The 21,833-nt window shown below is 42.8% G+C and overlaps 9 protein-coding genes across 9 annotated transcripts; 5 read left to right on the plus strand and 4 right to left on the minus strand.

The window, feature by feature from the left end:
* Nucleotides 1–564: 564 nt before the first annotated feature.
* Nucleotides 565–1,396, plus strand: EAE98_007298 (uncharacterized protein; the record flags this gene model as incomplete). The annotated part of the gene is made up of 3 exons (XM_038954921.1): nucleotides 565–923; nucleotides 1,131–1,212; nucleotides 1,328–1,396. The coding sequence occupies 3 exons, from the start codon at nucleotides 565–567 to the stop codon at nucleotides 1,394–1,396; spliced, it is 510 nt and encodes a 169-aa protein (XP_038808571.1).
* A 715-nt stretch (nucleotides 1,397–2,111) lies between these two features.
* On the minus strand, nucleotides 2,112–2,758 carry EAE98_007299 (uncharacterized protein; the record flags this gene model as incomplete). The annotated part of the gene is made up of 4 exons (XM_038954922.1): nucleotides 2,112–2,365; nucleotides 2,420–2,439; nucleotides 2,529–2,615; nucleotides 2,682–2,758. 4 exons carry the CDS (start codon nucleotides 2,756–2,758, stop codon nucleotides 2,112–2,114), a joined length of 438 nt encoding a protein of 145 aa, XP_038808572.1.
* Nucleotides 2,759–5,042: 2,284 nt separating this feature from the next.
* Nucleotides 5,043–6,683, minus strand: EAE98_007300 (uncharacterized protein; the record flags this gene model as incomplete). Its single annotated transcript, XM_038954923.1, has 3 exons — nucleotides 5,043–5,470; nucleotides 5,535–6,069; nucleotides 6,126–6,683. 3 exons carry the CDS (start codon nucleotides 6,681–6,683, stop codon nucleotides 5,043–5,045), a joined length of 1,521 nt encoding a protein of 506 aa, XP_038808573.1.
* Nucleotides 6,684–8,716: 2,033 nt separating this feature from the next.
* Nucleotides 8,717–9,591, plus strand: EAE98_007301 (uncharacterized protein; the record flags this gene model as incomplete). The annotated part of the gene is made up of 2 exons (XM_038954924.1): nucleotides 8,717–9,362; nucleotides 9,443–9,591. The coding sequence occupies 2 exons, from the start codon at nucleotides 8,717–8,719 to the stop codon at nucleotides 9,589–9,591; spliced, it is 795 nt and encodes a 264-aa protein (XP_038808574.1).
* Nucleotides 9,592–10,463: 872 nt separating this feature from the next.
* Nucleotides 10,464–10,741, minus strand: EAE98_007302 (uncharacterized protein; the record flags this gene model as incomplete). Its single annotated transcript, XM_038954925.1, has 2 exons — nucleotides 10,464–10,570; nucleotides 10,618–10,741. The coding sequence occupies 2 exons, from the start codon at nucleotides 10,739–10,741 to the stop codon at nucleotides 10,464–10,466; spliced, it is 231 nt and encodes a 76-aa protein (XP_038808575.1).
* A 174-nt stretch (nucleotides 10,742–10,915) lies between these two features.
* EAE98_007303 (uncharacterized protein) lies at nucleotides 10,916–12,472 on the plus strand (the record flags this gene model as incomplete). Its single annotated transcript, XM_038954926.1, has 1 exon — nucleotides 10,916–12,472. The coding sequence occupies one exon, from the start codon at nucleotides 10,916–10,918 to the stop codon at nucleotides 12,470–12,472; it is 1,557 nt and encodes a 518-aa protein (XP_038808576.1).
* A 167-nt stretch (nucleotides 12,473–12,639) lies between these two features.
* On the plus strand, nucleotides 12,640–15,595 carry EAE98_007304 (uncharacterized protein; the record flags this gene model as incomplete). Its single annotated transcript, XM_038954927.1, has 4 exons — nucleotides 12,640–13,385; nucleotides 13,439–14,057; nucleotides 14,157–14,194; nucleotides 14,434–15,595. Exons 1-4 carry the CDS (start codon nucleotides 13,081–13,083, stop codon nucleotides 15,593–15,595), a joined length of 2,124 nt encoding a protein of 707 aa, XP_038808577.1. The 5' UTR covers nucleotides 12,640–13,080.
* A 238-nt stretch (nucleotides 15,596–15,833) lies between these two features.
* On the minus strand, nucleotides 15,834–19,005 carry EAE98_007305 (uncharacterized protein). The gene is made up of 2 exons (XM_038954928.1): nucleotides 18,857–19,005; nucleotides 15,834–18,730 (listed from the first exon to the last, which is right to left on the minus strand). The coding sequence occupies exons 1-2, from the start codon at nucleotides 18,873–18,875 to the stop codon at nucleotides 16,263–16,265; spliced, it is 2,487 nt and encodes an 828-aa protein (XP_038808578.1). The 5' UTR covers nucleotides 18,876–19,005; the 3' UTR covers nucleotides 15,834–16,262.
* Nucleotides 19,006–21,030: 2,025 nt separating this feature from the next.
* On the plus strand, nucleotides 21,031–21,657 carry EAE98_007306 (uncharacterized protein; the record flags this gene model as incomplete). Its single annotated transcript, XM_038954929.1, has 2 exons — nucleotides 21,031–21,168; nucleotides 21,268–21,657. 2 exons carry the CDS (start codon nucleotides 21,031–21,033, stop codon nucleotides 21,655–21,657), a joined length of 528 nt encoding a protein of 175 aa, XP_038808579.1.
* Between the last annotated feature and the right edge of the window lie 176 nt (nucleotides 21,658–21,833).

The following is a 21,833-nucleotide window of genomic DNA, read 5'->3' on the forward strand; positions in this document are numbered from 1 at the left end:
CTTGGTGGTTCGGCTGGATGGAGCTGTTACCTCTCGACTAACTGGTGTTCAGTTTGGATACTATTGAAATTTCGAGTTTTAGTTGATTATCACAGAGTTTGGTCAGAAGGGAAAATATAAGAAGTGTATTTCATATGCTAACACAACCCAGTATCGATATATACTTGGTATATCCATACTCGAGTAGGTGTGGTCGAATTGGAGGGGTAGCGGGGTTCTTTTTGTACGAGGGATCAAGTTTGAAATATTACAACAATACATTCAGAAGTAGAATTGAGTAATTGGAGTAATGATTTGAATTGGATGCTTATGTTCTTAAATAATTCTATATAATATAATTAATTGTGTAACTTATCTATTGACGTGAATTAAAAGTTAGGTAATAGAGCGGGGGGAGCTTAAACACCTTCCCTTTATCGTTATCATTACCTATCGCGAAATGACCTCACCTCACAATCTATATCTATATCTATCTCTACTCACAACTCAACTTACATTTCAATGTGTTAACATCCACCTTTTCTTCCAAACCTCTCATAACAAAACACAAACACAAGCACAAAAATGGCCTTCCCCCAACCAAAATTACTCCGCGGCAACGACCCATCCGACATATCCTTCGCCAGCGAAACCTACTCCCTCACCAGCGAACAAATCCACACCCTCCAATCGCGCAGCGCATCCGCCAAATCCACCGCCTACTGCCCGTATTCGAATTTCCGCGTCGGGTCTACGATTCTCACCCACGAGGGAAAATACATCGATGGCGCGAATGTAGAAAATGCTGCGTATCCGGTGGGAACCTGTGCGGAGAGAGTTGCGTTTGGGAAGGCGATTACGGAGGGGCAGAGAGGGTTTCGGGCGATTGGCGTGGCGACGGATATTAGTCCGCCGGCGAGTCCGTGTGGGATGTGTAGACAGTTGTGAGTGTGCTTGGTTTTTTGTTTGCGTTTTTGGGCTTGGGTTTGGGTTTCGTTGCTGGGAAGTGTGGATATGGATGGAGATTGGGAAATGGGGAGGGATATAGGGAGGGGATGAAGGGAGCCGGAGGGAGCTGGGATTTAGGAATCATGGACTTGATGAGAGATACTGGACTAAGAGAAACTGCTAATCTTTGTGGATTAATATAGCATCCGTGAATTCTGCGAGCTGGATATGCCAATTTTTATGTTTGACAAGAATGGGGATTTTATGGTTGCGAGGTTAGGAGAGGTATGTGATACGTTTATTTTTCCGACTTACTCACTCCTAGTACACACTTTTACTTGGGATTCTGTTTGTGGTCTAAAAGTTTGTTTGGCATACTAATGCAACATGGTATATCTAGCTCCTACCATTGTCTTTTGGACCAGAAGCACTACCACCGAGGGAAAAGCTGGCTGAGATTGAGAGGTGATGTGGTGAAATATTGATGAAGAGTAGGAAGATTGAGACGTGATAAGATTGGGAGGTGCGTGCAGTAAATGCAAGTACTAGTTGTACATATACCGTGATTATCATTTTGGCTATGAAATATGGTGACATATTATAGGCAAGTGAAGCAGAGGGCTTGGAAAAGGATCGGCTGGTCAGGTTGCATTATGATATTTTGGTATTTGCGAGTAATCATTGACAAATTACTTCACCACCCCAATTGTTTTGCATTTGACTCGAAAGTCTCCTTTTAAGCATAATATCTTTTTGACCTTTTGCAAACGTCTACTCTATCCTACTTGGTGCAAGAAGTCTTGAACCATTGATCCAAGGATGTCTCTAAAATTCGGAATATCCTGTACAAAATATGCAAGTTCATTGAGTATTTAGGGGCTCGAATTTGTCTATCCAAATACTTCGTGCGTTTAGAGACCTTTCAAAGCAAAGATATTTGCAAACTTGATTCGTTAATCAGCCTCTCTTTTTCTATTCACATTTAGATTGGTGTTCACGTTCAGGTTCACAGTCACACTCTGAAATCTTTGAAAAGGCCATTAATGTTGGGTTATGTTGCTATATTCATTCAGTATCCAATATAGCTAAGTTATTGTGATGAACCATTTTTTTCAATTGTGGGTGTGACACTACTGGGTTTTCATTCCATCAGGAAGAGAAAACCTGCCACCAGTAGTATGCAACTAGTTGATGTAGATGGTTTTCCCTGGTACAGCGAGGAAAAACTCGATTCCTGTGCCAGCATTCTGGCTTCTAGCAACTCTGGCGATTTGATTGCCGGACCTGTAATTCCAGGTATCGGATCCTCCGTTGGCTTTAAGAGTATACCAGAGCTCGCTTCCGCCCTTTTGAAAGTCGTTTCCGTTGTATGTGACACTGACGGAAACGTCAGAGGTGGAGTTGTTGGTTACAGTGATGGTATTGGCACCCATTTTTTCTATGGAGATGTTAGCTGGGTTTGTTAGTCGATGTGTGATTTATCGTAGCTTACTGGAGGGTATTTGATGATGACTGGTTTGAAATTTGTCTGGAAGTTCGATAGTAGATGGCTAGATTTCAGGTGTAAGCCAAAATATCGAATCAAGAAGGAGATATCTTACCTAGCAATGGAAGTTGCAAAAGCTTTGTAGAGTGGTGTTTTCTTTAGGATGATCTGAGGTTGAGAATTGGATTTTGTGGGAGAGATTCTGGAGTTTATATAGCTTCAATGGGGTAGGCAAAATTGTGATATCCCGCTTCAACATTGTACCAACTGATAGTTAGCATTTCTGCATTGTTGAGTAGATGTCAGGCCACGCTGTACACCTGTATCAGCCAGCCATGAAGACATCTGCAAGTTGCAGATTGAAAACTCTGCATGTCAATGAAACCTTCGGTTCAACACCACGTACTGCAATTCACCCATTTCGTCATTCTTTTACTTCAAAAAATTGCGATTTTGGCAAGGTACAGTCGTACTATCCGGAGATCGCTTCTCCAGATTGTATCATTTCATCAAATAACTCGTATTTTTTCTTCGGTGCCATTGCGATATTAAAGCTGATATGCAATGCTAATGATGCATGTAGCGTGATTGACATTGTGACACAAATGCAAGTAACTGAATGCGGATCCGTCCAGAGTTTTCCCCGCACGCCACCACTCTGGTCTAGATAGTTACTGAAGGCTTTCGGATAATGCTACCCTATTGATTCTCTTAAGCTGCCATCGCGTCAGAGATTGGCTCGTACGATTCATATCATAGAGCTACCTTTCAGCTATTGCCCAAACGCCACAGTTTACCTTGTTGCTACCCCTCTAGATTGCGGGAGTTGTTGGCGCCAGTTAGAGCGTGCGTCGCTCTGGAGATTCCCCTGTTTGTAACCGAGTAATTGATTGTTCCAAGATCACTACCCCTCTTTCTGGGTGTCACAATCCTACGTTTTTTCTTATTTGTAAGTTACATAGCATATCACGAATTTTGGGGTTTCAATGATGCTATCATGCCTAACTATCTCTATTGGAATTGTGTGAGCAAAAACGGAGTTGCGAACCTACACGAGGGGTAATGGCACGGGAAATTGAACCCCCTGATGTGTTCGATGATCGATCGCTTTGTAATAAAATTCCAAATCCATCTACTGGCATTACTTGAGGCTGCAATGCACCTTCATCCTGCTCCAAATAATCCTTGATATTGGAATCTTTACGGAAGGTTTCACGGATTTCGTTTCTTGATTTCATATTTGTGCATATTTCTCGACAAATGCGAGTCTTGTTACATGATAATGATAGGCCTTACATGTGGTGTCTAGAGGTTCAGAATCAAAGCAGTATCCTGCAACGATAGCCAGTTTTGGAATAGTAACTTCGATAGCTGAGGTTATGATATAGTGGATGTGGAAGATATCAAGCAGCATCTCTGGGTGATTCCAGTAAAGGAAGATTTTAGAAGGGCAACACCATCATTTTTTTTTGAATGCGGGGAATATAGAAATATAGGATTTAGTCTTCGGGGTGCGCCGATATGATGATTACTCAATCTTGTCAATTTGCTGAACAAATGAACTTGCATAGATTTCGCAATCGACAGCAGAACTTAGAGGAAGTGATAAAGCATGCTGCTTGACCTGCATTAAAGATATGAATCAGGAGCGGAGAAGGGTTCTCAAGATAAATTCGAACATATGCACGACTTGTGACAACAAAAGAAGTGTCACTAATCCTTCCATTGAAGAAAAATCGTTTATGCATATTCTATCTGCACCGATTCTAGTCTTTCCTCTTTCCTAAACGATGGATCTGGATGTGAGAAGAGAGTCTGCAGAGATCTTCGACAAAGCTGTTCTTGATTAGAAGAGAAGTTGAGGAGAACACCCTCACCACAGATGAAATCTGAGATATCTGCTTCATATCAAAGTAGTAACGTAACACGCACTCAGTATCTACTTCATGGTAGATTATCTTTGTGGTATTGCCATTCCATATGTCTATCACGGGTTCTGGTATGATTTAGAGGGTATAGCGCGCGATGAACCCAACTGCTAAATGAAGCTGGCTGATATGATGGAGCTGAATACTTCAAGCTAAATTGTACAACGAAGCTAAGTGCTGCGGTTGCTAACCTAACAAGTTTAGCTCAATGAGCCGTGGTGGGGTAATTTATCGTAACTTGATTGTTGGTTGCGTCGTACTATGCCATGACGTTAATTGTGTGAAGTGTGAAGGGTGAAGCGGACGATGATGCTAGCTCAAGATTTTGTGTTGTGATAGAATGGTTATTTATGCTGAGGGGTTTGTTCGTAGATTGGGGTAAGTGGTTGCGGGAATACTTCAGTTTTTCGATTGACTGACATGTTATATAAATATTCGTTGGGCTGACTTGGGCAGTAGGTTCAGTTCCAACTTTGTGTGCTCTCGTCATCGTTGCGAGCAGAGTTTGTGAGGGTACAAAGGAGCGTGATTGGTGATGATTATAGGGTGTAAGGGAACAATTTCTCTTAGGTGATTAAGTAGGTTGTTGGAGCACTTGGGAGGTATATTTGGAGTCTTTTCCGTTTATGACCCAGGACTTTTGAGAAGATAGATGGTACGAGGTTTAATTTACAAAGGTTCTACCATTTAAGTAAAACGATTCATGCTGGGATACATACAACTTTACATCCATTTACATTCTTCGCCGTCAACTTCCACTCGCCTTCCCAGTCTCTATCGTCACGACTCTCCAATCCCTTATACACCTGTGCAATCTTCGCCACGGTATACGCCGCCTCTACCAGTGCTTTCTGTTGACCGACACAAGCCCGTGGTCCTCCACCAAAAGGCATATATTCCCAAGAGGTTGGTTTGCAATTGACGGAATCCCATCGATCTGGTTTGAAGGATTCAAAATCGTTTCCGAAGACTTTCTCGTCACGATGTAGAGCATATTGGTTCGTATATATCGTTGTACCTTTAGGTGCGAAGATTGGAGATTCTCCGTTTATACCTCCTCCTCTTGGTAGTATTGTGTCGCGGAGAGCAATGTGGTTCATGATGGGGAACACAGGGTATATGCGAAGAGCTAGAGAGCCGGCTTATCAGTACATTCGTCCCACTTTTAAATCTCACAGACTTCTTTAACTTACATTCACGCAGAATGTTCTGAAGGAAAACGTGATCTCGTAGTACATCAAACAGCTGAGAAGAAACCTCAAGGTCCACATATCGTACCTCGTCTCGAAGTCTTTCATAAAGATCCGGATTGCGCGAAAGAAGGAATAAGGTGTTGCTTATCAAAACGTATGTAGTACCTTGCGCTGCCATCATCCCCTGAATAATATTCTGACGAATCTCTATGCGATCATCAGTCTGCTTAGCGAGACCGTCCAGAAGACTCTTTTGCATTGGTACATTTGAATTGTCCTTATAGCTGGGCTCTTCCCGTGTCTTTTCTAAAGCATTATCAACTAAAACATCAATGTATTCATACACTTGCTTGTGAGCAATAGTTGTGAGTGATTTCGGGATTAGAAATTTGAAAGGACCTATCATGAATGAGAGTCCCATTCCGATCATAGATGCGTTGAAAGCTTTAATAAACTCTGTTGCTTTTTTCCTTTCACCTTCATTGCTGGTATCTGGGGAAATACCTATCAGAAATTTCAAGCATGTTTCTAAATACTATTAGTATCATAAGTATCTCATCGCCTGTTATCTTGTCAAAGTGCAACACTTACGAGATTCGCTAGTAGAGGTTGTAGATCAACAGTAGTGCAGCCATCATCTGGAATATTTCGAAGGAACTGTTCAACAGCACCTTTGTATGCAGATAGATCCGAGATATTCGACTTGCTGAAAGTTGGACGTAGAAGAGCCCTGGCTTTTTGCCATGTATCCCCATCTGTAGTGATGAATCCACGACCACAAAAAGGCCCCATGACAGATAGTCTTGAGGGCTCATAGCCCCAATCGTTATGATTTGTAGAATAGACTGCTTGGATATTTTCCGTGTCTATACTTCTCAGTGAGGAAGTGCCAAAGTTGACGACTTCAAATGTCTTTCCATATTTTTTGTGGAGATTTGCAGAGAAAGTGATGCTCTGATGGCGTAGAGACTGTTGAATCTCTTGAAACTTCAGGTCCGTTCCAAAGATTGGATCGAGGTGGGGATAAGTGAATGGAATATCACAATTGTATTGTCGTGCGGTTTTGGTTCTTGTGGTCCGTTGGTTGGTAATGGTATACAATAGAAGAGCCGAAGCCCCCACAAATATGGACAGGATGATGTGAAACATTGTAGAGGAAGGATTATTCGACCCCGACGAAGATGGCGATGGTGACGATGATATATGTTGATTTCGAAGGAATGAAAAATAACTCCGTGTCTAATAACTTTCAATTTTGATTTTTCTACTTGGAGATAGCTAATTGTAATAATTCAACATCTCATGCAGTTGGTTCATGCATGTTGGTGGCACAATCACGATAGTCACCTTTTAGTTCTTGATCCCCTGACTTATCACCACAGAATCTTCAATATACATCTGCGGGATTAGAAGCATGAATATGTTTCTATTGAGTTATATCTTGCCACGCGTAGAAACTGCACCACAGTGCATGTTTATTGATGTGAGCCCTTACAAACAATGAGGATATTCTTTATTATACTCGCAGTATTTCACTTCGTATGTCTCTCTCCTATTGTTACTTGAAAAGATAATGCAATTTTCTTGCACAAAAGATTGAATTGATATATTGAGAAACAACCATACCGTCTCGTATCTTTATCGCCGCTTACTCCTTGACTTCATTGTCCACAAGGACCAGAGTTTCCTAATGCCAGAGGCTCTCCTGGATAAATAGTATCTTTCTGAAAAGACATGTGCGAGTTTATGGTATGGAAGCAATTCGCCAGTGCAAACAAAACCTTGACAAAACAGCCGTTTCAGATCCCTATTGTGTCTTCGAGCTCCCGTCCTAAATACTCTCTTCGCACCATATATTATCATATACCATTCCAAATTCCAAAGACCACTCAGTCTCCGAGTTTCATAATTCTTACACGTGCCTCGAATGATGTTTGATACTTCATGCATAATTCAATCTTACACAAGACCTCGTATGAGACCTGATATAAGATCTTACATGACATACCCATAATCAGACATACATCACTGCACAATTGACATCTTTCACAGCACCCAGAATGCCCAGATTATCTGCAACCCCTTTTTGGCACCTGCATAATTCTCGCATTCAGACCCATACACAATCTCCAAAAGAAAGACCAACTCGCATAAAAGCCCATCCGTAACACAAAGCGCTACACAACGTAACACAAATTATAAGACTCGACCAATCCGACTCAATGGATAGTTGCGCCCCGTCCATGTAAAGCATGCGCAGAAGCGCGATAAACGGGTTTGGACATTTTGACGGGTGTCACTGTACACTTATGCAATGCCCCGCCCATAGTTGGAGTGAAGTCAATGTAACACTATAGATGGATTTGAGATTAGATTGTAGGAAGATGGATAGAGTGAATAGGGAATGAGACACTGGGATTTGAGACATTCGTAATGTTTGCAACGTTTTTGTGAAATCGTGGATATAAACTTTGGTCTTTCTGTGGTAGGTAAACGGGAATCGGCATTGATTTTTGGTCATTCAGAGAATCTTGATTGAAAATGACCGATCAAAGTCAAAATACATAAGTTTCACGGAAAACATTTCATCAAAACAAATGAATTAGTTTGAAAGGTCAAGATTTCATGTTTGTTATCATGACATACCTAAATCGGTACCCCGCAAAAGCTTGTCTGCGGGGTTTCCAGGTTGGTAACTCATTGCAGATCTGGACATGGATAAAGATAACGTTGCATGCCTCGTATGGCCTGCGTGCGCGCCCCCCACAAAGCTTGTGTTTCCCAAAAACCCTGGTGCCGTTTTTTATATGAAATTCGTCTCTCCTCTCACCCCTGCCAATGCCCATTTCACATGGCTTCATGCATATACGGTAGATGGCTCGCTGCCGTTGGTAATTTGCAATCTATCCAGTGACAACCAGGGAAGGGATTTTGCTGTTTATGGGCCGATCGGTATGTATGTCTCTTGCAATGAACCGTTAGATATGCCTATGATATTCAAAACAGAGAAAAAGCTTCCATACAAGCGATTCGCGATCATGTAACGTCATACTGGTAATGCATCTCATGGCTCAATCAAGATAATCACATTTTGGATACCCTATGAAAACCCGTTAACATATCTCCACATAGGCATGATTCTTATTGTGTGGGCGATTGTCTCCAGAGAAATCAGGTGCCAGATGATGTATATATTCGGTATGCCATACATTGCAACCAATCTGCTTTCTCGTTTCTCCTCACCCCTTCTGTCTATCATTTGCCGAACTTGCCTCCACAGATTTGGCGTAGATACGAACATAGAGATAGATATGGTGTCTCTTTCACCCTTTGTTTTCTTGTCGTCATCTTTTTCATGTTCAAGGTCTGGTTCTAAAAAGCGCTCAAGAATTAAGTCAAGATTTTCATCAAAGATTGCAGGACAAACCTCAAATACGATATATCGTGCAGAAAATTCTTCTCTTGAACAACTTCTTTTTCCTTCAGATCATAGCATCGCCGAACCTATTCAAAGTTATCAAGAATCACGTCGATCTTCACTTGGCCAAAATTGGCACTTGTCAAATCACTCGAAAGGCACAAAAATCGAGGCAAATAACTCAAATAGGGAATTTGGAAGTTATTATCTGCTTGCAGTCATATCTGGACCTGCTCCCTCAACGGCAAAATCACTACCAGAAAAGAGAAAGTCGATAACGATGGCATCAAAATTTCCACCTTCTGATGAGGGAACGAACAAAATCTTTGGGGAATCCTTTGGATCGGCAACAAAAGATGTACAGAGCGAACGACGCAGATCATATGGCATTGGTGGAGCGGGGAATATTCGTAAGTGATCTTTGTTTTTCCTCCTCCGCTTGGATAGAATAATATTTCAATAAATTGATCTAACAGTCATAAACATATAGGTAAACCATCCGAGGTGATTTACACTCCACGAGAGAGACGTAGATCTAGTACCTTTAGCAGTCCCTCGATTTCTCCAACCATCTCTCCCGATACGAAGAAGGAAAATTTCTTGTCGTGGTTTGGAATAGGAATTGGCAAAAGAAGATGACTAATAGTACTTCAACGTGAGAGCTGTGCTTTGGAAGGGAGGGAGAACATAAAATTAGTGATTGTAATATCTGTGATTATGATGATGATGATGATGGATTACGATGAGGACAATTAAGCAAATGAAATGGGCATTGAGTCGGAAATATACAATGGGAGAATTGGCAATGAAAAAGGGCAAGATGATGGATAGCAGTGATTTTCCCTACTTGAAGGATTTATTAAACATGGAATTGATTATTTTGAGATGCAAAACGAAGGTTCTCTTGACATAGCCTTAATAATTCAAAACCAACTCTGATCATGATTATAGACTATAGGCCTTGGGATGTTGATGGCAATAAGATGGTTTGCCATGAGAAGTGTATCTGTCAATATCTGGAATATCTATATATGCATGATTGTAACATGGCAAGGCATATCCGTCCGATTGCATTGCAAATATACGAATACGAGAGTTGTTGGTTTCCACTAGAAAGCCTGATCAACATAGCCTGAAGGTAGTTGGGGTCTTGAGGGGGGGAATCGAGGAAGCTTCATCGCAAAAGAGATGGAGATGAATATGAAGGGAATGAAAGGAAGTGCACCTAGTAGGCAATGTTACAATTCTATGATACACATAATCTACCTACATCGTATGTGATGTCCTGATTATACGTTGTGTTGTTGACTTCTCCACGTGACTCTATCTCCAAGGCGGATCAGATTATGTAAGCATCGAAGATTTGGGTTTCATACCAGATCTTTGCCACGCGGGACTGCTTCTCCTACCTACTAAACAAAGTGTCCGTGCCACCAACAACACTAGTACAGTACATCGCCCGACAGCCTTTTCAACAATGCAATGCAATTGGTACATAGCTACCTAGTACCCTACCTAGGTAATAAGGCGCAGGGAGGCTCGGTAGGTGGATGTTCAGGTGAATCATTCAAGGTTCCTCTATCCGAATTCGACCTCTTGAAGAAGAAACCGCCTCCATCTATCGTACTGCAATGCAAATACTTAAGTTAACCTGTTGTTATTTACCTTCATTGAACTTCAACTTGGTATCATTCATTCTTAATCCATAATAGATAACAACGGCAACGGCAACATCAAAATCTACAGCGAGAAGTATGATTATACTTGCAAACATCATTTCCCAATTCATTGTAAGTTACGCAACGGCAACTGCTATTTTGCCACTGTACTTCTTATCAGAGCTATCAGATCAGATCACTAACTTCAATCCTCCCCATAGTCTCAATACCCTATCAGATACTACACTTAAGACAACTTCTTCGGCTTGAGCATCTTCTGCTAGGTCGATCCTCACATTAATTACATGACCGAATCCCATACATCGCAGCCATGGGACCTGACTTGTGCCATCGAGCTTCACAATCTCCTTTCTACTTCGACTTTAAACAGCGATTTACCATATTCTTACTATTTTCTACCTGAAGACGAGCCCTCATTAGTAGACAGAGGTGCACGTACCTTGGGTGATTTCACTCCAATATGGAATCACTTGGGTGTCGATGCTCCGACAACTTGTCAAGATCCTGATGCTGAACCAAATGAGTCAGCACCATCTTCTTATACTTCTGAAGGGCTCTTTTCTGATCTTAATAGTCTGCCATCTTCTGCGACGGATGATTCAGATATTCCGGATATCTACCAAGACTATGTTACGAAAACAAGAACGGTACGATGGAAAGATAAGGTTCAAGGTGCGAAATTTCCGAAAGTACAACAGCGAGGGACACGAGCAAAGTCCAGGGAAGACTTGATATCTTTCCCGGAAGAGACGCCGATAAGGCAAATCTCTCGAACGAAAACAGATGTTAGATCTCCCTTTCCTGCAGATCGTCTTTTCAATATCCAATCACCGAGAGTACACAAACAGACACGCAGGCAGGTATTGTCTGATCCATGGACGGATGAGAATGAGAGCAGCGGACTTGAATCAGAGGTTGAAACACCTTCACGGACGAAATCTGCAAAACACTTCAGCAATGGTCCTGCTATCGTTGATACCCCCGAAAATAAGAATACGGTCCTCAAAAAGGGCGTCATATATCCTCTTCACGATTTGACTCGCGAAGAAAAGTGGATCAGGATAGTTAAAAAGCTATCAAATCAATTGAGGCTCGACGAAGCAGTCAGGTCTTCAAATAAGGAAGACATACATGTATTTGTTGATTTCAGCAACATTATAATTGGATTCCAGAACGTTTTAAAAAGTGCACGGCGATTTCCTGAGAGTGAAAGGATGGTTGAAAGTCCACCTTTCTCATATTGTTCACTAGCATCAATTCTGGAGAGAAATCGGCCTGTCGCTAAACGAATCTTGGTTGGATCCAGATCAAATGAAAGAGACTTAGCACCTCATTTTGGCGAGGCTGAGACGTGTGGCTACGAAACCAATATTCTTAAGAGGGTGTATAAAGCAAGGCAGCACACAATCGAAAAAGCGCGAGGAGGACAAGGAAATGGATACCTTACTGGACAATCGAGTAAACCTGAAACTTCCATCTCATCACAATCCACGAAATCTGGATATGTCGAGCAGGGCGTAGATGAAATATTGCATATGAAAATGCTCGAAACTTTGGCCGATTACCCAATACCGTCAACCATTGTCTTGGCAACGGGAGATGGGGCCGAGGCCGAATACTCGGGAGGATTTTTCAAGAATGTGGAGAGGGCGCTTCTGAAAGGATGGAACGTTGAATTGGTGGCTTGGAGCAGTGGTTTGAACCATGAATATAAAAAACGGTCGTTCCAAAATCGATGGGGAAAGCAATTTCGGCTTATTATGTTGGATGATTTCAGCGAGGAGTTACTGACGATTTACAAGAAGGTCGAACCACCACTGACAACACTGGCGAAGGAGTAATCTAGGAAATTCGAGGAATCGACCTAGCATGACCTCACTTACCTCTCACATTCTTGGTAATAACATTGATGAAATTAGCGAAGGGTTATACAAAAGCTCTACAGCAAAATAGAAATTATAGCACCTGCAAGTAATGAAACTTTTTGTGTTGCTCAATGAGGAAGTCCATGATCAAATTTTGGTTACTTGAGCTATGTGGAATCTTGGCATACTTGGTTGTTGACACCGACCATAAGATACTCGGTCAGCATTTGATATGTCTGCGCATTTTCGAATTTGCATCAGCCTGATATTAAGCTGTGATGGAACTGGGGCTTCAGCTGAGTTATTTGCTGACTGTTATCCCATTCTAGGACCCCAACATGTAATATTTTAGACAAGTCAGCCCTGGAGCCACCACTCTTCACACCGAGCAATATCAGTGCACAGCCATGATTTTACTACATAATTCCCTCTCTTCCCTCGTTCTTGAGAAGTAAATATACCAATTAGTTTTGGTTTATATCTTTGTGTATTATACAATCATTCCTTCTGTTGCACCTTGTCATTTTTTACGGTATAAGACATCGATTTATAACCGCCTCATACTCTCTTTGTCTCTCCCACGAATGTTTACATTCATCTTCAATTTGCTCGTTCGGATTCTCAATCATTTCTTCAACATGCCGGGCATATTTCAAAAAGTTGAAAATATACTACATCATGGAAAACATGAGGCTCCACCGCCTAAACGCTTCCCCATTGAATGGAATCATGGAGTTCTCAAGGCAGAACTTCTTGCTCATTCTATCTTCGCTGGAGAACATGATCACAACAAATTGAAAGAAGATTCCGGTAAAGCTAAATTTGCTACGGGTACATATATCGGGACCAAGAAAGCAGTTTCAGAAGTTTATACTCTAGTCAACAAATCGTATGATTCCCACAAAATTCAATATCAAGAGTCAAGTAACTGATCAATGATAGATTCGCTTCTTTCTTCGACGTTCATCAATTGGAATCTCACCTTCCTACCGCCCCCATCTCCCTTCAAGAGAAGAAAGAGCGTTTCCAATTCCAAACTCCCGGTTCAGACGGCTACCCCCCTCATCTAAGTCTTGAACCCAAAGTTGATTTTCTTCACTCTCTCAAAATCTTTCAACCAGAGCGACTCTTCGCCACAGCTCCCATAGTGCAAAAAGTGATTCCCGAAAAATTTCTCGATTTCGCCTATGATGAACCAAATCAACGCACATTCGCTCTCATCGAAAGTGTTAACCAAAAACTCTTTGACGAAAGAAGAGATATTGGAAAAGTAGCCAATATAGGGACGCGAAAAGATTGGTATAGTGATGAAGTATATGCGCAACAACAATTTACGGGGGTAAATCCGGTGACGATTAGAAAGGCAGAGAAGGAATGGATTCAGAGGTTCAAGGCGGCAGCTAGTGCGCAGCAGAAAAGAGATAGTTTGAGGGTTATTGAGGAGGGAGAGAGGCAGGGAGGATTGTATGTGCAGGATTGTAGCTATTTCCGTAAGTTTGCGGGGGTGGCACAGGGGGAGGATTTGAAGAGTGATGATGGGAAGAGATTTGGGTGTGCGAGTGTTAGTCTTTTTCAGTGAGTGTTGAGTTTTCTTTTTTGACTTGCTTGTTTTTTTACATTTTGTTTCGTTTCATGTTTTCACTTCTTCATCTCTTTGCAGAGTATGTTGAGCACGAGCACGAGAGCGAGCTGTCAGCTGTAAGCTTCATCTCGTAAGCGCCGTCATTTGCATAATCAATCCTGATTGGACAAAGTACGACATGACTTCGTATCCCCTACGTACATAAGCTGGAAAGTCTTCAGCCCTGCAGTCAGCCCAAGCCGCGCCGTTCCGCAAGGATGAAGAAAGTTACGTGGGGCTAACCGTTATCTCTTTTCATTCCGCACTAAATTTCGTACCATCATGAAATAAAATAAAATCGTACTAACCCAAATAGTCTCCTCCCAAATGGTACTCTCCATCCACTTGCAATAATCCTAGACTATCGTACCAATATCACCGATTCTCTCACTCTCTTCAATAAGCGTACTTCCCCTTCATCCCCCAAAACCCACGAAGCAACCGATTGGCCCTGGCGCTACGCAAAACAATGCGCCCAAGTATCCGACTGGCACGCCCACGAACTGGGTTCCCATCTCACCCACACCCATCTCATCGAAGAAGGAATCATCATCTCCTCCCACCGCCACCTCCCTGAAACCCACCCCGTCTTCCAACTCCTCGCCCCCCACTGGCTCAAAACCCTCCCCCTCAACGCCGCCGCAAGAGCAAGTCTCATCCCCCAAGTCATCGTGCACATCAACGGGCTCCCCTCCAAAGGCAGTCTCCAAATGGTGCGCTCGCAGTACGAAACCTTTGATTTCGTCGGCGGTTACATCCCGCACGATCTCGCCGCCCGCGGCTTTCCCCTCGCCGAACTCGACGCCCCCAAATTCCACAACTATGCCTACGCGCGCAACATGAAACATATCTGGTACACCCTCCGACGTTTCGTGTCCGGCATGCTGCGCTCTGCGTATCCCTCCGACGCGGCTGTCTCTTCCGACGCGCAACTCCAAAATTGGTGTCGCGAGATCCAAAGCGCAGAGGGAGCGAATATTTCCTCGTTCCCAACACTCACCACCTTCGACCAACTCACAGACGCAGTCACCATGTGCATCCACATCGCCAGCACCCAACACACCGCAGTCAACTATCTGCAAGACTACTACCAAGCCTTCGTCCCGAACAAACCCTCTGCCCTGTTCGCGGCTCTCCCCTCCTCCCTGCACGAACTGGAATCCTACACGGAGAAAAACCTCATCGATTCGCTTCCTGTGCGCGAACCGCGCTCGTGGCTGCTCGCGTCGCATCTGCCGTATCTGCTGAGTAGCGTTGTAGCGGATGATCAGTCGCTCCTGGAGTACGCGTTGAGCGTGCGCGGGGTAGCGGGGGACAGTGATGGGACGGGGGAGAGGGAGGAGGTGGCGGGGAGGTTTTATGAGGAGTTGGTTGCGTTGGAGGGGACGGTCAATGAGATTGCGTTGGGGGTGGATGATGGGACGGTTTTGTATCGGGTGCTGGCGCCGGAGAGGACGGCGGTGAGTATTTTGATTTGAGGGGCGGGTTTGGGATTGGAGTTGGGGGGTTGTGGAGAAGAGAGCGTCGAGATTTGCTATGCTGTGTAACTGAGTGTTGAACTTTCCTGATATAGAACTTACAGATAGACCTTTCAATATGTAGATATTACCCATTTGTTTCTCACCACTCGTTATTCATCACACTCCGCACACACAATCAACATATACCTAGACAAAATCTTCCAACGCACAAGCACAAAAAACAACAAATCCCAAATAATAGTAATACTGATAATTCATTTCTGTGCTTCCTAACTACTGCAAGCTAGCTACCAACTCCGCATACTAAATAACATCTGGTGTGCCTTCTCCGCCGACATTCCAGCTGCACCATCATACTTTTCAAAGTATGAATACCCATGGTATCTCTTCCTGTTAATCATCCTGATTCATCTGTCCCATCCTGCCCACCAAACTGATGTTGAAACCGATTGTCAGAAGACGAGCGTAAGGCTCAACGCACTTTGAATCAAATTCATTCCCCAAAACGAAAAGTAAACAAGCAAGCTAATAAAAGCAAGCTACTCAAGAAAATTCCTCATTCCAGAAAAGAAGAACACAAAAAGCCTTAAAAACTCCCCACGCTCCATCTTAGCGTTAAACCATCCATTTATTTACCCCAGCTCAGAATCCGCAACACAACCACTTAATAAGGACTGTTAACCACATCTTCCCTCCCCAACTTGTATCTTCCACTATTGCTACCTCCAATTCTCGCACTATCTCTTCTACCATTGCTCCATCCAACTTTATGTGGCGTTGCAATACTTTCTCTTGTTGGCTTCTTGAAGGTTTGCTTCGCTACCATATTCACTTCATTTGGCAATGCCACAATAACATTCTTATCACTACCGTATTTGAAATTATCCGCCTTGACTTCTTCAGCATAACGTTTAATACTATAAGTATCCTTGCTGCCTCTCAAGATCTTCTTCATATTCCACGTTACGATGAAAGGACCAGTGGCGGTAATGATAGATGTTTCGGTGAGCCCCTCTCCGGTATTGAAGCGAGCTGGGGTGAAAGAAAGAGGAACACCAGTTTCATGTTGGAATTGGGCGACGTGAGCTGGTGTAAGACCAAGACGACGTGGTTGAGGTTTCGAGTCTTTACCGAAAGATTTTTCAAATCCGAGTTTGCCTTCATTCTTACCATCTTTTTGAAGGGCATCAATGAGAAGAAGATAAGTACGACAAGTAGCCAAAACCCAACGACCATCGGCACTAACATCTAGACCAATGATAGGTTCACCAAGAGCTGGAATGTGAGTCTTCGCGTTGATGCCAAGACGATCGAACATACGGATGTCACCCTTGTTACTAGCGACGGCGATGTATCCCTTTTCTGTGGTAGCAGCAGCGGAGAAATCATTTTTAGAAACGTATTGTTTGAGTTCAGAATCGACAAGTTTGTTGCCTGCAAGACGAGGATCGATACGATAAAGAGCATTTCGAGAAAGACCAAGGAAAGTCTGCTCGCCTGTCATTTGAGAGAATTTGCTTTCGGGTGCAAAGGTGTTGACAGGAATATCATCATGAACTTTCCATTCATCAACAATCTTTCCATACTCCAAATCCATCCTGTAAAGCGAATTTGGATTATTTCCATCTTGAAGAATCATGTTCGTATCCTCAGCGTGAAGCATAACTTTCTTTGGATTAAAGAGTTTGCCGTTTGGTGCTTGGACTTTTGAAATGTTGGTCGAGAACTCCAGATTGTTATTAGGTGTATGCTTGAAGACACCAATCTTAGATCCTCTAACAACAAACGATCGATCGTGTTTGTATCCAACCGCAAGTTGTGAATTAACATTTCCATCATCGTCTTTGGTGACAACATCATCATCTTCCTCATCAGAATCGTAATGTTCGCTTCTTTGTCCATCGTCTTGATCCTCGACTTCCTCTTCCTCTTCCTCTTCCTCTTCTTCCTCATCGCCCTCGACAAAATCTGGAGCGTCCTCCATAGTGAGATCCTGGAATGCCTCGAGAACATATTCTCTCTCATCTTCCTTACTCTTGTTCCACTTAATTTCATTCAATTGTTCCCACAAAGCTTGCATCAAACCTTCCTGGAATCTTGTCACTGTCTCTTGATCTTTGAATCGAAGAAGCCATGAATAAGCTTGATGATCGGCTGTGTAGGCGTTGAAAATGAAGGAGAGGTATTCGAAATTGAAAACTGGATTAATATCCGCAATCACAGCTTGACCCAACCAGTCTCTATCCTTGCTGCTAAGTTGTAACCAATATTGCCATTTTCCAACCTCGGTAACAGTCGCTGTAACCTCGTCATCTTGCTTCAAAAATGTTCCAGAAATGAAGTCGAATAAATGTAATTCGGCAGTTTCCTCTGCCAACACAGAAATAGCCTCAGGATGCTTAGCAACAGCTGGTGCCTTCGTTGGGCTCTTTTCAACCGGTGATGGACTTCTGGGTGGCGCCCTTGATCCTCTTGTAACTGGACTCATGGTTTCCTTTAATGCAGAATTTGCCGTACTTCTAGTAACTGCCTGATCGATAGCCGGGAACGATTGTACAGGACTCAAACTTATAGGGCTCGTAGGTGGACTAGCATGCGGAATTGGGTCTTCTTCTTCAAAGGCAAATTGACTCAACTCCTCCTCGGTCGCGGTCAAATACTTTCTCCTGAATTTTCTCTCAAATTGGCAATGAACAGCTGTAAGTTCAAATGACTGAACCTGACTATTCTCTATCGAAACGTCGCAAACAAATTCGTATAAATCGCCCGCGTCACCGCTCAAATCTCTCCAAGCAAGGACTTTCTCACCGCCTTCGCGAATTTCCGATCGAAAATGTAAACTTTCGTCTAGGAGGAATGTTTTCTCGTCGCGTTCCCCAGTCAAAGCTGCAGTGCCGTCTTCGTCGTCCGCAGCCTCGTCGTCCAATAATTCTTCTTCGCCTTCTTCGTAGGCTCTTTGAATCACAAGCTGATATTGAAAATCCTGACCTGTTCTTCTAATCCTCGCAGCTGCGTCGCGGAATATAAGTTCGGAGTATCCTTTGGGTGATAGGGGTCGAACGAGATAAAGTTGGCCTTGGGGTAGCTCGATCAAAGATTCTTTGGATGTATCACCAAAGATCAATTTACCGACTGTAGTATATGTTAGATGCTGTTCGCAAAAGAAGTTGTATTTTCAGTTTGCGCTTTGCTGATAAAAAGCTTGAATGAAGATCGAATGAGGGGTAAAGTGGAGGGGCGGACTATTTATTTACACACCATTTCTTAACATAAACATCCTGTTGTCTTCGTTTGCAATCAATAACGTGAGTCTTTAAACCCTATCCCTAAGCTCAAAAAGATGATGTAGTCACTATCAAAAGAAGGTGGTATTGAATCCAAATCTCAAAGAGAAGGGGAAAGTGTTTCTTATATTTTTTTAGTATCACAAGGCAAAAAGAACATGATGGTTGTAATAGGCAACCTCAAGCCGTATAGGTGCACAGCCTCGCCTTTAGTCTAGCGTGTGCATGTGACTTTCAACTATAGTATTTTGTATTCTACTAAGTAATTCTTTTTAAAACTAATTAAAAAAGAATCCATTCATTTTATTCAATTAGAAACACATAGACGCATTACATGATAGGTGCAGTCTTATTAGCTATAGATATCGTAGACTGAACCGATTATGAATTTGCTACTACTACTACTATTACCGGTACATATCGATTGCTTATAGCGTGTATATTGAGGCGTTCGTCACATGATAGGAAAAGAAGTCACTGTTAGAAGTCCTCGCCTATATAAACCAATTAAAAGATCGGAAGGAACAGAAATGGGGCCACATTAGCATTAGCCACATCAGAATTAACCATATTGGTATTAGCGGAACTCACTAAGTAGCCTTCAGCCCTATATTTCTTCCCTTGCTGTTTATTAATATTGTATGAACGTAGGTGAATGTCTCCAATTTAATAACTACCTACTGTATCAAGCTTTAAGCGAATACAAAAGAGACTAACTCTTCCAATAGTGCCTATAAGACCTACTACTTTTTATATATAGAATCTATAAATACATGAGTACTCCGTCTTTTATATCCTTCTCAAACCAATAGTTCACTATTAAAGAACTGAAATCCTGTTATACTTTTAACTCGCTCTCACTCTTACTCTTATAATTCTTTATACATCTATTCATTTATTTTCTAGGACTTTCTTTCCTGGGCAGTCTCACTAGAAACTTGATTTTGAAGTTTTGAGATAAATGACGCTCCGCTGGCCCTCCGGGGGCCACTGCCGTGGAGGCAGAGCAGACTATAGAAAGAAAACGAAGTTTCATATCAAATGAGTACTAGGTATTGGGACATACTCAACCTTTATTAGAGTGAGTACATGCTGAACCATTAAAATATTTCAAAAGTACCTAGTACGTATATATAATATAATACAACAGTTATAAATCTTCAAGCCCTCCCCAATATGCTCTTGCGAAACGAAGGAAAGCATCTATGGATAGGTACTCCTGCTGCTTCTTCTGCATGTCACGGTGGAGATGGAGATTAGACGAACTGTTTGTTTACCTACACAACGATATCATTACTTAACATAACCTCAACACCAGTACCCTATCTCTCTTCACATCAATAACAATATCGCGAAACCCATAACCAATCCTCTCCCCATGTATAATGAAAGTGTTCAACTCTACGGAGAAAAGAAACCATCTCACCATGAAACCCCAGATACCTAACTAGTAATTAATTTCAAGAAAGGAGAAAGATAACCCAGACAATTCCCAATTTCTTGCTCTACTCTCCATACAGTAAGGCAGAAACGTCATATCCATCCATGGATTCCAGGTCACAATTATGGCTGTGCAAGACACCTGCAGTCTTACCTAATTCCAACCTACCTACGTACTCGTAGTGCAAGGGTCTATCCATCCACACCTAGGTACCTACGCTCACTCTGGACGGAAAAACGGACACACCAAAGCCGCCAAAATCAAGACTTTCTTCAAAACACTATTAATTCAAAATTTAATAATAATTTGAAATAATATAGTAAACTAGATATAATAAAATGATATTATAGAATATCAACTTATAAATAATCTGCTTCAAATAAAAATTAGAAATATCGATTATTGATTTAAATAGATAATTTTGGAAATAATACTGTTTTTTCGGTGTGCCGTTTATTTCGTCCAGAGTGAGCTACGGAAAACTGCGTAACCTTACGGAGTGCACTGTCGAAACGAAAAACCCAAGCACCAACCAACCAATCACCCCCACCCACCCTCGGAACCGGAAAAACTCACCTTCCCCTCTCAAAATTATAATTAACTACGAATAATTAATTATACAATCCAGTCCAGTCCAGTCCAGTCCAGCACAATACAATCGATCAATTGAGCTCTCGCATCCCCCAATCCATCCACAAATACCCAAGATGCCCATCCAAAAAGCAGTCAAAGCAGCTGCCCACGCCTCGCGGCAAATAAACGCCGTCGTCGTATCGAGCGGTCTCATGGAAAAAACCGTCAAAGTAAGGATCGGTACGCAAGTATGGAATGAGCATTTGCAAAAGGTATTTCTTCCTCTTCCTCTTCCTCTTCCCCCTCTCTCCCCCCCTCTCACTCCCCTTCACAACCAACCAACCAACCAACCAAACTAACCCCCCTCCCAGAAATTCAACTCCAAAACCCACCTCCTCGTCCACGACCCCCGCTCCTCCCTCACAACCGGCGACATCATAACCATCACCCCAGGCCACCGCACCTCCAAAACCGTCCACCACGTCGTCTCCTCCATCATCGCCCCCTTCGGCCGTCCCATTTCCGAGCGTCCCCCCATCCCCACCGCCGAAGAACGCATGGCGGCCCGCGAGCGCAAACTAATGGCAAAGCATATTCGCAAGGGGAGTTGGAGTCGCTGGGGCTTTGAGCGCGATCCCAGGGGGATCGAGGGCAGTGAGTGGTTTGTGGAGGGCTTTGCCGAGGGGAAGAAGCCAAAGGATGAGGTGATTCAGGCAGAGGAGTCGGCGAATGGGAATGGGGAGGAACTAAGGCTTGTGTAGGTAGTGAAAAGGAAAATGGGTGGGGAGATGGGTGCATATGCACAATTTGGCGTTCAAGGTGTATCACATATCCGTGTGCAGGAAGTGTATGAAGATGGGATTGTATCATAAATATCATGTATAAAGAATGACATGGGAAATGAGCGCATCAAGTAATGTTTCTATGGAGTACGTTA

The sequence above is a fragment of the Botrytis deweyae genome, assembly GCF_014898535.1.
Source record: "Botrytis deweyae strain B1 chromosome Unknown BDEW_017, whole genome shotgun sequence".
In the NCBI taxonomy this organism is placed as follows: domain Eukaryota; kingdom Fungi; phylum Ascomycota; class Leotiomycetes; order Helotiales; family Sclerotiniaceae; genus Botrytis; species Botrytis deweyae.